At 42.5% G+C, this 14600-nt stretch overlaps 1 protein-coding gene across 1 annotated transcript in view; it reads left to right on the forward strand.

The window, feature by feature from the left end:
- The window catches only part of HEPHL1 (hephaestin like 1), a 32760-nt gene extending 21409 nt beyond the window's left edge, over positions 1-11351 (forward strand). Inside the window, exons 12-20 of the mRNA XM_041417065.1 lie at positions 974-1187; positions 2748-2887; positions 4072-4212; positions 7218-7324; positions 7815-8037; positions 8797-8936; positions 9526-9687; positions 10992-11070; positions 11149-11351. Coding sequence (XP_041272999.1) covers positions 974-1187; positions 2748-2887; positions 4072-4212; positions 7218-7324; positions 7815-8037; positions 8797-8936; positions 9526-9687; positions 10992-11070; positions 11149-11351 — 1409 coding nt within the window. The remainder of the gene's footprint in view (positions 1-973; positions 1188-2747; positions 2888-4071; positions 4213-7217; positions 7325-7814; positions 8038-8796; positions 8937-9525; positions 9688-10991; positions 11071-11148) is intronic.
- Positions 11352-14600: the final 3249 nt, after the last annotated feature.

Consider the following 14600-nt stretch of genomic DNA (forward strand, 5'->3'; position numbering starts at 1 on the left):
GAGTTTCCTCGGCCAAGCTGATCTAACTCAAATAGTTAGAAGTAATTTATGGTGATTTTTGAGCAAAGATGAAGCAGGCTGGTTTTTCCTATGGAGCAAAACAAGGTCAAGTCCTGCTGGGTCCTGTACTTGGTTCACAATAACCCCATGGAATGCCAAAGGCTGCAGACAGAGTGTCTGGAAAATTTCTCAGCAGAAGAGTACATGGTGATGCTGGACAACAGCAGCTGAACATGAGCCAGTGTGTGGCCAGGTGGTCCAAGAAGGCCAGTGACATCCTGGCCTGGATCAGCACTGGTGTGGCAGCAGGAGCAGGGCAGTGACCGTCCCCCTGTACACAGCACTGCTGAGGCCACAGCTCCAATCCTGTGCTCATTTCTGGGCCCCTCACTGCAAGAAAGACATTAAGGGGCTGGAGCGTGTCCAGGGAAGGGCAACGGAGCTGGGAAAGGGTCTGGAGCACAAGTCTGGTGACAGATGGCTGAGGGAGTGTTTAACCTGGAGAAAAGGAGGCTCAGAGGGGATGTTCTCACTCTCCATAGCTATCTGGGTGTTAGTCTCCTCTCCCAAGTAGTAACAAGTGACAGGAAAAGAGGAAATAACCTCAGGTTGCATCAGGGAGTTTTAGTTCATTGGAGCAGGCTGACCAGGAAGTGGTGGAGTCACAATCCTTGGACATATTTAAAAGATTGTAAAGAGATGGCACTTTTAAAAGAGATGGCATTTAGGGACATGGTTTAGTGCTAGACTTGGCAGTGCTGGGTTAGTGGCTGGCTTGATAATCTTGGAGGTCTTTTCCAGTGTAGAATATTCGATCATTATATTTAAACATCCCCTTGCTTGACTTTCCATACAACATTATATACATTAGGATTATCTGAGAACAGATCAGAGATGTACGCAGGACCTAATTTGCCAAGATGCTTGTTGGTTTTTTTTTCATTGCTTAAATGTCATGTGCTTTTCTTTCCAGGCACATTCAAAGTGGTTTGCAGGACTTTTGATCACTTTGTTGGTGGGATGAAACATCTCTACGAGGTCAGCAGCTGCCACAACCCCACCCAAGCCCAGCAGCAGCGTGGAGCCATGAGGCTCTACTACATTGCTGCAGAGGAGGTTGAGTGGGACTATGCCTCAAATAAGAGCTCAGCACCAAAGGTTTACAACATCAGCAGCTATGAGGAAAGGTACCCAACCCAAAAAAAAGCTTTGGGCAGAGGACATACTTACAGTGGAGGGGAAATTTTGAATCACCCCTTCATGATGCCAACCTTGTGTTTTTAGGAGGAACTCTTCGCCAAACATAATATGAGAAAATGCCTTTACAAAGTCACAGCCTCTCAGTCTAGACTAGTTCATAGGCACCAGTTTCAAATGCTTTCATTTCAGAGTGACTTGTAATGCTGTTGAATTCAAGAAGGCTTCCAAGTTTGTGTTCCAGCCCTGGCTCAACTTTACAATGATGCTCCCCAACCCCTCCTCTCCCTACCTCTCCCCAGCCTTGCCATCCCAGACTTCTGGTTTTCATAGAGGAGAAAGTCAGGCACCTGTTCCAGATGTGAGCTCCTGTAGGCAATGCAGATGTATGATGGGGGTGCTGAGTCTGCTTTCCTGCAGCATGGTAGATCCCCTGAAAAGATCAGAACATAGGTAACCCTGCAACTGAATCACTCTACTATGTGAGGAATAGAAAACTTGTGAAAAAAATACACATTCAAGATCATATTGCATAGACTGGTCTCTGAAGACACTTTGGTGAAAGCAAAAAGGAACATATGTCAAAAATAAACCTTAGAAAAGCATCTGTGAAAGTGCTCCTTGTACAGAGGAAGAGGAGTCTGTAAAAAATATACCTGAAGAATCTCAGGGGATAATGTGACTTTAAAGAAAACATAAATTCCAGTACTGTCAAAGGCTGTTGTTGCACGCACAGCTCAATACACAGTAAGCAGTATCCCTGGGGCAGTTTTTTGGTTTTATTTAGTGTATCGTGAGCCAGCCTTGCAACTCCCCTGCCAGGGGCACCTTGGAGATGAGCTGCCAGGAGACAGCTGCTCCCAGAAGAGGGTTAATGTTCAGCTGCACAGTGGGTTGTGAGTGTCCTCTGCTGGCAAGTCAGCCCTCTGGGATCCCATGGGAACAGCAACAAACCGAGGGTAAACCTGGAAAGCATCCTCTTCCAAGGTGCAGAATGGAAAATACATTTCTCCTTTTATCATCATGCTGGGAAAGCATCCAACCTGTGCAGTACACAGCAGCAATAGGGAAGGGTAAAGCAGCTCCCTCTTATCTCGGATGATGGCATTTGTTTTCAAAGGTCAAGCTTTGTTTATCATCTTCTTGTGGCTAATAGCCAAGATAGCAAAAGCAGCCATCATGATAAGAGGATTCAGGTTTCCAGGGACAGGCAGTATCTTTTTTTGGAGTGAACGATGGAGAGGGCAGCTGAAACCATTCTCATCTCACATTTTACCCCTGCTCCAGCCCTGGCGAAGGATTTGTGTTCCCAAAATTCTTGGAGAGTGCAGCTTATCCTCAGTTTTACCTGTTTGAAGAGGGTGTGCATTCAGTGAGGATTATCTCTCGCTATTTGCTATTCAAAACCTCTTGCATCTCTCAGGGCCTTCACATCCATCAGCACATTGGATCAAGCTGTATATTCTCATTGAATCTGTTGTGAATAGCACAAGAGTTACTAGCTTTCAGCTCTGTACACTTTAGTGCTTTTATTGCATTTTATTTTGCAGCTATGGGCATGTTTTTCTGAGCCAAGCAGAGGACCTGATCGGTTCAAAATACAAGAAGGTGGTTTACCGGGAGTACACAAGCGGCAACTTCACACAGCGCAAAGTGAGGACAGAAGAGGAGGAACACTTGGAAATCCTGGGCAAGTAGCTCTCATGTCCCACAGACCAAGCCTGTGATCAGGGAGGGGGCTGCTTTCCAAAAACTAAGATGTTTTATAGCTTTTTAAAGATGGAAAATACGGAACAGTGATGCCTATTCCAGGTGTCAGTGATTTTACATGCTATTTATGTCATTGCTGAGTGCAAAGATCCTTTCCAAATTAAATAATTTATTCTTGAACATGAATAAGGAGTATCCCAAGGAGTGCTATAATGGTAATTCTAGGATTCACCTTAGCTTCAGAGCTTGTAACATGGGGGAGACTCTTGTAAACAGATTAAGACAATATTAAGGAGACGGATTTGCATTTGCAATTGGCAAGACATCATTTTACTCATCATGAAATAACCATCAGTTCATGTTTTTATGGGGTGAAAAGCAGGCAACAACTGGTCATAAAATAATCATAGAATTTTAGAATATCATGAGCTGGAAGATCATCAATGTCCAATTCCTGGCCTTGCATGAGTCAGACCATGTGCCTCAGAACATTGTCCAAGCACTCCTTGAGCTCTGTCAGGCTTGGTGCTGTGACCACTGCCCTGGGGAGCCTGTTCCAGTGCCCAACCACCCTCTGGGTGGAGAACCTTTTCCTAATACTGAAACTAAGCCTCTCCTGATACAGTTTCATACTCTTCCCTCAGGATAACCTTCTCTAGGTATATATTTACCATTTCATTTCCTGAAGGGCAAGAGTAAAAAAAAAATGTTTGGGTTTTTTTTTTTTTTTTGGGTGTTTTTTTTTTTTGGTTTTTTTTTTTTTTTGTTTTTTTTGTTTGTTTGTTTGTTTGTTTGGTTTTTTTTTTTGTTTGTTTGTTGGCCTATGTCTCCATGATATGGACTTTAAGGGACCTTAAAGATACCAGCTTAAGAAATAAAATTTTGAAAGATTCAGAAACCATCCTCAGGAATTTTTCCTTAAAAACCAGCTGTCCAAAGACCTGTCTTCAGAGAGGACAATTCTCTTCATTGACTGAAAAGAGATTATTTGAACATATGCAGCTTTTAATCATCTGAGATAAACCAATTTTGATGACTTTCCTGGAAGAACAGAAAAGCCCAATGGTTTTGATAGAGACCTTGGCTCTAGTAGACCAAGCTATTGAAGGCTTGTTGAATTCAGAAAATCAGCATTAAACACTGGCATCTTCTGTTCGAATTTAGGGCCACTACTCCATGCCGAGGCTGGTGACTCCGTACTGATCGTATTTAAGAACAAAGCCAGCAGGCCTTACTCAATAAGTGCACATGGCATAGAAGAGGTTGGTTGTGAAGAACAGCCTGAGACACCAATTACCCTCCCTGGTAAGGCTCCCTTTTTTTCTTTTTTCCTCCCTTCTTTTCTTTGAGCTACAAAGGCTGTATATAAAACCATTTTAGCACATTAATGATAATCTCTCTTTCAAACTTGTCCATATCTATATGTTCTCCCAGGCATAATATGCTCAGTGCTTATTCAGCTACAGTTCTGAGTTGCTAGACATGTAAGTTCTTGATCAAGTGAGCATGTTTGGGCAGAGAGTGAGCCTTCATTCCTATCGGGGTAGAGAGAAGCAGGCCCTTAATCACGGCAAGAGAAGTGTGAGCCAGTGCTGCATTTGGCTCCAGACTGACACTCTAACAATGTTTTTAGAACTTTCAAATTCAGATGTAAGAATTGCACATGTTAATATTAACTCTGCCTGTCTCAGGCTACAGAGAATTGGCATTTGCATTCAGAGTCATGCATAAAATGCCAAATGTAGCTGTCACGCGAATTAATAATCTTTGGAAAAGTGTATCAAACTTTTGGAAAAGTGTACCAAAGTTTCTAGTGAGGAAAACAGTGGAAAACAATTTTTCATATAGAAAAATTCCTGTTTAACTTTTTGAACTTCAATTTTTTTGTTGGGTTTATGTTCTAAGTAGGAAGTCAAACCCAGGCATTGTAGTCAATCCAAAATGTACCCACCTTTGCTTTCCAACACCTATGCCATTTTTTTGCGGTATTTGTGAACTCCAGTGTGAAACCAAATGAAAAGAAAATTTGATGTAATAAAGCTCTGTGCAAGCTGACATTTCTTTCCTCTTAGCAGCTGTGTCGGTACAGTACAAATACACAGAAACTCATGTCCAAATGTGAGCCAACATCTGCCTTGCAGGAGTTTGATGAATGTATACCTGAGGTTAATACATGGAGGAGGGGAAAGAAAAGGATGTATATACAATTCCCTTGTTTTGTTATTGGCTCCATGGTGTTGTTGGCACTGTCAGGCTGGTGTTCGAGATGTAACAACGGGCACACTACTGTCATGTCTCCTGTGTCCACATGGGAGCAGGCTTGGGATGAGTTAGATGAGGGAAGGTGTCTGTGTTTGAGAGTAAGCCAAAAGCATTCTTCAGCAAGACCTAAGGACTGACTTTTCCTTAAGAGTTTAGAAAGAGCAGTTAACATAGAAATGAAATCCCTGAAAATAAGAAAAATTCCTGGGCACCTCAGTCCCCACCAGCATGATCTAGAAGTCTTCACTGTCTTTCTTCCTAGGCTAGGCTGGACTGCTTACCCCACACTTGCCAAAGACTGTCTAATTCTACTAAATCCTAAATCAGTCATCAGACAGATTTGCATCCTGACAAACTGTACTCCTGAGAGCACTGCCCTGTCCTAAAGAAACTGTGGAGGGCATGGTAAATAGATGCAGAGAACATATCCATAGCAACCTGTGCTAAACCAGCTCTCATCTGACACAGCTTTGTTCTCTCCCTGACCATTCTTCCAATTACCCAGAAGGAAAAAAAGGGAGAAAACATCAATTTTCCTCATGTTTATCGCTTTTTTCAGGGGTTATGCCTTATTTGCACTTCAAAGATAGGTCTTCGATGCCTTCTGAAGTGTGTCAACTTTTAAGTAGGGTGGAGATTTTTTCCATCTACAGTCTCCAAACATCCTGAGCTGAGGAGGAAAAAGCAAGGAAGGAGTGGAGGACCATGACCAGCCTCCCTTCCTAGATCATACCCTCTAAAAGAGGTGATGACATGTAGGTTAGATACAGGTGGATGAGAAACATTTCCTGGCCTATGTCTCCATGATATGGACTTAATGTCTCCATGACATGATGTTTATCCTGTAAGGGTAAATGATATTGCAATACTGACATGAGACCCATCTCATATTGTATGAGAGTTGAGAGTCACCATTTTTTTGTTTCTGTAGTTACAGCTGTACAATTAAAACCCACTGTTGCATGATGCATGAACAGTGTAGTGACTCAGTGACACAAAAACTAGGCTCAGTCACTTCCCAACCCTTAAAGCTTGAAAACTCTCCTTCCCCAGATGCTCACAGCTATTGGCAGCTGTTGGGTTGTAGCTGTACTAAAAACGTGGTTCTGTGATTTCCTGGTTTTCACCTGACTTGTAGCATGTCCCATGATGCTCTTGGCTGCTGTCACCCTGACAGATTTCTGGGACAGAGATTGCTTGGTTCAACATTTCTCCACCACTTAAAAGGGCAAGGTGTTGACCACATCTTGGTCTCCTACCCTTTCCTGCAGTACCAGCAAGAAAACAAAGCAGGGAAACACAGCATAGGCAGTTCATCTGAACACAGATATTTGTGTCCAGTGCAGAGAAATGATCCTCACCAAAATAGATTATATCCTCATCCATTTGTTACAGATTTTTTTAAATCAGAGGTCAGGGAATTTCTGCTCAGGGAGGATGTGGCAGAGATGATGGCATTTGGGAAGGGATAGAGGTTCTCTGGTAATTGCTGTGGAGAAAGGTCTTATCTGGAAGAGGAAAGAACCCCACTGCTGCTCCCAGACAGCAGGTTGGTACATATCCAGCTCTCCTGTCTGGGCCCCCAGCTAACACACTTCTGCAGCACCCTCTGCAAAATCCCAGTGGCAACTGCCTCTTCTTTTTGTCCTTTTCAATTGAGAAGGTCCAAGAAACATTTTCTGGCCTTGGCTCCCAATGCCTCATCTGACCTTAAGCATCAGCAGCCAAGATCATTGAATTACTGCAGGTTTTACCAAGGGGAAAGATGAAGAGTCCTGTCTGTAAACTTCCTTCTGTGGGATGCCACTTTCATCAGAATCATTTGCAGATCTTCTTTTCTGGAGCAATCTGCCTTCATTTACACCACTGGAACTTCAATGACCTCCTGGAAGGCAGAATCATAAACCCATCCCATTGCTGCATGCTTCCACAGGTAGTTTTGATGCAGACAATTTTTTGATGAGGAGAGTAGGATGTCTGAGTTAGATACTATTCAAAGCCTCTAATACTTAGCTGCTGAAGGTAAAATTGTTCTCTCTCTGTTTCAGGGGAAATAAACACCTACAGGTGGAACATCCCAGAACGATCCGGTCCCGGCAAAACAGATCCAAATTGTATCACTTGGGTTTATTATTCAACAGCAAATTTTGTTAAGGTAACAAAGAAATGGCCATTAAAAAGCCTGCATTGCTTTGGCTAACACGTCATGCCTTGTGTAATCTTTCTGAAAGGATCCTGCTTCTCAGCTGGGAGTGGACCACAGGCTAGAGAAACCATTTACAGAGTTAGATGCTTTGTCCTCTGATAACAGTTGTACATGCCTGGGTAATTTAACCTATGTAAATCCCAACGGATGCACCACAGTAATGTGATTTCCTCTTTAAAGAATAGTTGAAGGGATTTGGGGTAAAGACAAAACATTACACAAAATCACAGAATCACAAAATGAGTAAGGTTGAAAGGGAGCACTGGATGTCATTGCTTTGGTAAATTACCAGAGAGACACACAGAGAAAGAAATTTTTAATCAGACTGATTTTTTTCTTCATCTGCTAGGAAAAAGCAATTTAATGTTCAGCTAATCTGTATCTATTTCATAGCTGAATGAACTGAAAATCTGTAACACATATATTTATTTTATTTCAGGACACATACAGTGGTCTGATTGGGCCTCTGGTAGTTTGCAGAAAAGGAACTTTAAATCAAAGAGGTCTAAGGAAAGATATCGATCGTGAATTTACTCTTCTGTTTATGGTGTTCGATGAAAATGAATCCTGGTATTTGAAAGAAAATATTGAAACATACCTTCACAAGAATCCTGAGGATTTTAATTCCACTGAGAACTTTGTAGAAGGCAACAGCAAGCACGGTATGTAGGACTTGGCAGCAGCAGCCGAGAGGAAAGAGGTTTATTTTTCACAGCCCTTTTAGGAAGACGTTGGACTCAGCCTGCAGTTACCCAGCCGTGTGACAACTTCATAAACTGCAATGCTGGAAACAAAAAGATTTCACAAGGCCCAGCCAAGATATTTTTCTAACAAGATAGTTTACTCTTATACTTTCAGGAAGAGGCTGCCCTGCCAGGATTCCCTTGTCATTTGGGAGCTGTGCTCCTCCAAGTCTTGTTTTTCACGAGCATAGGGAAGATATTTTGAAACTGTGGCTGTATTTGCAGCCAGTCCAGGAGCCAGGCTGAATAGACTGGATGGGGACACACACACAGCCCTGGCAAAGCAATCTTTTCTTTCTACAGCTGGTACTGCTGTAGAATTGTTGCCATTTTAGGCAACAATTCTATTCCCTCTTTTTCCATGTACCTTCTAAGCATAAATCCAGTTTGCTCATGAGTTCAATCTTAACCAGTAAAAAACCAGTTTGGTGCTCTGTAAGACAGAAAGATGTTTGTTGTGTAAACTTACACAATTTGGAAACTGAAACAAAAGCATGACTCTCCCCCTGCAGTGGCAGTGGTCACTGGGGACAGCACTTGTCCTGACCACACATGCCTGTCCCTTCTCTCCCTGAGCACTCCTTCTCCCCTGAAAGTGCAAAGGGTGCCTGAAGTGGAGGTTCTAATCACCCATACCATGGCAAATTAATAATCATTCCTATTTTGTCATTCTTCCAGCAATCAATGGGAAGATTTACAACAGTCTCTTGGGTCTAACAATGAATGAAGGTGATAGGACAAACTGGTATTTGATAGGAATGGGCAATGAAGTGGATATCCACACAGTTCACTTCCATGCACAGACCTTCATCTTCAAGGTTGGTAAAATAAATCAAAGTAAAACTTTTATAGTGTTACGGGAAATTTATGAGAAAAACAAACAAACAAATCCATACTTCCAGCCTGGTTTTGTCACTTAGGCACAGAACCCTGGGCTGATGCTGAGGTTGGTGGGAGTTTTGCATTTGAAGGAAATACAAAATGAACGCGATACTTGCAAAGCTTCTATTTCCCTAGTAGAGGACATGCTTAGGTGGGTTAAAATATGTGATTACCTCTAAGTGTGAGGAAAAATACAGGGAGGAAATTAGAGTTATGCTGGGTTAGAGTATGGTTTTATGCTGTGACAGTTTACCACCGGCAGGACTACCTGAAAAATCTGTCTTTCAAATAAACGCCTTTGCTCAACCAAAAGCTGGAGTCAACAGAAGGGGTCTGCTGTTGTTGTATAATGGACTAAATGAGAGGTGTCCACAGACCCCAGTTTCTCTGGATGATGCTCACTAGAAATGAACAAGAAGCATTTGATCTATCTTAAGGAGCTGGAATTCTAACTGGAATATTTCAGTGCCCACGGGGGAGTATTTGAGGCACGACTCTCACAATTCTGGTTTTGCTTTGCCACAGACAGATAAGGACCACAGAGGAGATGTATATGACCTTTTCCCTGGGACCTTCCAGACAGTTGAACTCGTAGCAGAAAACCCTGGAACGTGGCTTCTGCACTGTCATGTGGCTGACCACATCCATGCTGGCATGGAGACAACCTACACCATCAATAAATCAGGTGCAGTATCAGACACATCCTAGGACTCAGAGGTGGTACTGCAGCACAATTGGATGGAATCTGGGACAAAAGGAAGAGAGCTCACCTGTGCACTGGTGGGAAGCACCTGCACTGCCATGGCCAGTTAGCAGTGACAGGAGACAGGACAAACACCCCTCATGACATGGCAATCTTTGGTGCACTGTGCTTGAAAGCAGTTGGTGCCTCACAAGTGCCCTTCTGAGACACTAGTGGCAGCCTAGGGACCATTTGTCATTTAAAGGTAGCACAGAAAATATCTGCAAAGCTGTTTTTCAGCCTTTTTGCCACACTGTGTGGGGAGGGCCTACAGTCTGGCATGGTGCTGGTTCCTTCCTGTGGGCCCTGATGACTTGCAGAGCTGTTTGGGCTTCTCCCTGCACAGGCAGACACCAGCTGGGATAAAAGGAGCTCCAAAAAATGGTTGCTCATCTTGTCCAAGAAATAGGTGATCTTTTGACTAAGAAAAGTTGGCAAACTTTTTGAGTGGTACTTGTCTCTTCCAACACATGTGAGTGAAGCTGAAAGTGTTTTGTGGGCCTCTCCACATCACATTACTCCACTAAACATCTGGATCCAGCATCTAGGTCCTCACTGTGCTGGCTACACTCCTCTACAAGAGTTGAAACAGTGCCAGTAGGCACATCTCATACCTATAGCCCTGTAGCAGCACGATGACAAATGCAGATGCCAAATATAGCCAAAATACTCCTTCCTTGGTTATGATGAATTTATTTGATTACACATATTCATGTGGGCATGTGAGATTTCACATGGACAAGCAAATGCAGAACTGAATCATGGAATGGTTTGGGTTGGAAGGGACCTTAAAGATCATCTTATTCTAACCCCCCTGCCATGGACAGGGACACCTTCCACTAGACCAGGTTGTTCAAGGCTCAATCCAGTCTGGCCTTGCACACTTCCAGGCATGAGGCATCTACACCTTCTCTGGGCAACCTGTGCCAGTGCCTCACTACCCTCATCATAAAAAGTGTGTTCCTTATACCCCACCTATATCTACCCTCTTTCAGTTTAAAAGTTACTCCTTGTCCCATCACTACAGTAAGTAGTGGAGTAACAGAGATGCCTACAGAGAAGGAAAATGTTGCCCATGGAGCCACCCAGAGGAACAGTTGTGATGATCTAACCACAATTTCTGTTCAGATCAACAAGGTAGAAATAATGAAATAAAGTCAACTCTATATTTTCAAAAGAGGAAAAAAATATTTATTAAGGCTTCCAACTTAACTATGCCTTTTTTTCACCCTGAGAAGAGAGACAACAGTGGGAAGTTCCTTCAGAAGGAGGACACACAACTGGAACATACAACACAACTCCTGCAACAAATAAAACCACTGCAAAGGGTAAGGATTTTTCAAAATGCCATTTCAAACTCTTCAGATTCATGTGCAGATTTCTCATTAACAACTCTCTTTTAACAGATTATGACAACAAAGTGGGCAATTTTTTCGGCAAAACTTTGAGTCCTGGAGAAGCCAGCCTGATACTCGCAGCTTTTTTTTGCATTGGACTTGTTCTACTGTCAACAGCATTAATCTTCTTCTGCTTCATCACCCACCAAGGAAATAGAATCCATTACACAGCTCTGGATGATAAAAGTGCATTTCTGGCAGATTCCCTGTAAATCCCCACTTTTAATATCGTTCACAGGGACTCACTGGATTTCACAACACAGAACCATAAAACCATTAAGTTTGGAGAACACCTCTAAGATCATTGAGTCCAGCCATTAACCTAATACTGCCAGGCAACATGCTGCTAATAAAACTGGAGCAGGGCATATGCTGACAGTCCTACCCCATGGCCAGTGCTCACAAGAGTGAACACGAGCTGTAGGTCTCAGCTCCAAGAGCCAGGTACAACCCATCACCATTTCCACTCCTCTGGAGTTCAGATGAGCTCTGTGCGAGATCCAATCTGGCAGCTGAGCAGAGCAGCACACACCTCTTGGCATCCTCTGGGTTTTCACAGGAGTAAGGAGCAGGCAGAATGGCATCCATGTGCTCTGTGCAGAAACTTGGGGTTCACATTAGAAAATAAACACCATCAGGGACTGGCTTAAGTTGTCAGCTAATGAAGGAGCAGGTGCAAATCTCCAAGTCCCTGCCGTTTCCCAAAGTCTGGCTCAATGAATTCACCACCATTCAAGTGATTGTCTCTTTTTTTTTCCCCTGTTAAATGAGGAAACTTTGCACTGGGGACAGATTTCTGAAAACCTACAAATAAATTTTAGCACCTGATAGGTTCAGCAGTGCCCCTGCTGTTAGTTTCTAACAGGTTTTATTTATCTCTAAAAATCTAGCTCTGAACAACCTCCAAGAGATTAATTGACTTTGTAAATGCTGCTTGTTATGGTCCTGATTCTGTACCTCTTCTTTGCACTGTGCAACACCTCTCTCCCTATCTGTAATGAAGGCATCAGGAGGATGATCTTTGTGCTCTGCGAGGCAGACAGACAGAATCAGGACATGTTTAGTGATACTTGAATGTTTATAGCTAATTTTTTGTTAGGTTGTGTTCATTCTTGCCTGCTCATGCCTGCTATAGCTCTAGCAGAGGAATTCCAGAACAAAAACCTTTGTAAAACTGTTTACACTAATTTGATTTTGAATGTAAATTCAAGTTGCTGGTTTGGTTTTTTTAAATTTTATTTTTTCCACTTCTGTACTTTAAAGTATGTTCAAAGGTAGGAAATTTTACTGTGCAATGCTCTTACTGTAGCTTAAATGTGTCCTGCATTGATATCCAGTCAAACAATACATTGAAGTTTTCTCAGTAATTTCTTTGTTTTCCTCAGTCATTTGAAAGCATGCACACAAACTACAAATGCAGGACCAAGCCCTTATAGAATTTACATCATATCAAAAAAACCAAAAATCTCCTTAAAATCTCCAATTTGACCTGGCAAAAACAGATACTCTAAATCCTTTCATCTTCCTGTCCTTTAAGCTTTAAAATTGGGGTCTCATGTTCTGTACAAAAATACTGTCTGTGCAGAACTTTAGCTCTCTGCGTACATATAAAATTAAAGCCTTTCACTCAAAATGCACTATTAAGAAAGGAAATTATTTGGTACTTCACTTCTAGGGTAGCTAATGTACCTGATGTTTTAGAAACAGTCATAAGTATGTTTTGACTGTAGAAACTAGTTTGCCAAAGTGATTACACTGATAATAAAAAAACCCAGCTATTTGTATGAACCTTCTGGCCCAGTTCATTTCCTCTGTCCCGTTCCTCAGCTGGACAGTTGCTGTGGAACCAGAACAAAGGCTCCAAAGGGCCCCAGGACATCACTGCTGCTGGACCAGGGGACACAGCCTGCCACAGGGATCGTGAAACATCACAAAAAGTGTAAAGCAGCAAGTTTACCATTGCCTGCCTGCCGCAGGCAGCCCTGTGCCAGCTGTGCCCTGACACCTGTGTGAAGGACAGCATCTGTGCTGGGCTGAAACACCAGCAGGAACAGAGTTAAGCAACAAAATTAACAGAAAATCAAGTCACCAAGGCAGGGCTGTTCTCCATGAAGTGCTACAGGCCCTCAGATACGAAAAATCTGGATTATAAAGTGGGGTAGCAGTTGGGAACTGTCCTAAATCCAAAAGCTTGAAAAGTGACAAATACGCGGTCAACCTTTAAAAACTTTCCAGAGGATCAAACAGCTCTGTCAGCCACACGACGGGAGCTGGTTGAAACTTCTAAAAACAAAACCAGGAAAGTGTCCAAAGGAACAGAAGAGAACATGGAAGAATTTATACTTTTTATTCCCCAAAGAAAATTGTGCCATAGGAAGGTGTTTGAAGGACTCAGTGCATAGGTAAGAAGCATGAATTAATATAACCTGCTTACATTTCCATAAGATCTTTGAGAAAGTCTTCTTAAAGCTTCTTAAGGAAATGAAATCACCATAGGATGAGGAGTCCATGGAGGTTAAACAACTGGTTAAAAGACAGTGAAAAGTGTTGAGATTTCATGTTGAAAGTCACTCATGGGGTGCTACATGACTTGCAGCATGTCTTGCTTGTCCTTGCTTTTCAGTATTTTCTGTAAGCGTTTGAAAAAGAGTGGACAAGTTGAGTGACAATCTTAAGAATACATAGCATGAAAAATCAGTGAAAAAGAAGAGGACAAAATTTATTACTGATACATTTACAGTGCTACATGTGGAAAAAAAGCAATCCTACCCTTATGTGTATCATACTGTCTAAACATCTCCAAAATGGGATCTTATTTGTAATGCTTTAATGACATTAGCTCCAGTGTTCTTCAGTGGGCAGAAAGGCAATTAAATATTAGGAATCAGTACAAATTAAGAGTAGAGCAAACAGAAAACCACTTAGTTCCATTACATAAATGTCTGGGGCACCTGCATCTTATATACAGCATGAGTCAAATCTCCTGGCCTCATCCAGCAAAGGAGCACAAGACCAGCACAAAAAGAAGGGGAATTGGTGTTGTAGAACAGTTTCCATGAAGATTGATTTCCTTGGCTTATGGCTTGGCAAAAATATGAAGGACAATTAAAAGCAGATAGGATAGCAGTTTTATAAAGGGGAATTTGAGTGGAGAAGGGAATATTTTGTCCTTTTTGTAGAAAGCAATGAGCTGGGGGACTGTTACATGAAAACAAAGCACACGAAATGGCTCTTCATGGGGTGGACTTCTTCTGTGACTCCTGGGCTGAGGACACTCCAAGCTCACAGAGGTCCAGAAACCAACAGGAAAAGTACAGAGGGCAAGCAAATTAAGGGTTATTAAAGGTGAAGGCACCCCAGTGACTCCCCCAAAAAACTGACCTGAAAAGCAGAGATGAAACATTTTGGGTGGGGAAAATGCCACAGTACATGGTGCTAGGCAGGTTAGGGGCTTGGAGCAT

The sequence above is a fragment of the Onychostruthus taczanowskii genome, unplaced genomic scaffold (genome assembly GCF_017590055.1).
Source record: "Onychostruthus taczanowskii isolate IOZ18803 unplaced genomic scaffold, ASM1759005v1 scaffold54, whole genome shotgun sequence".
Classification (NCBI taxonomy): Eukaryota; Metazoa; Chordata; class Aves; order Passeriformes; family Passeridae; genus Onychostruthus; species Onychostruthus taczanowskii.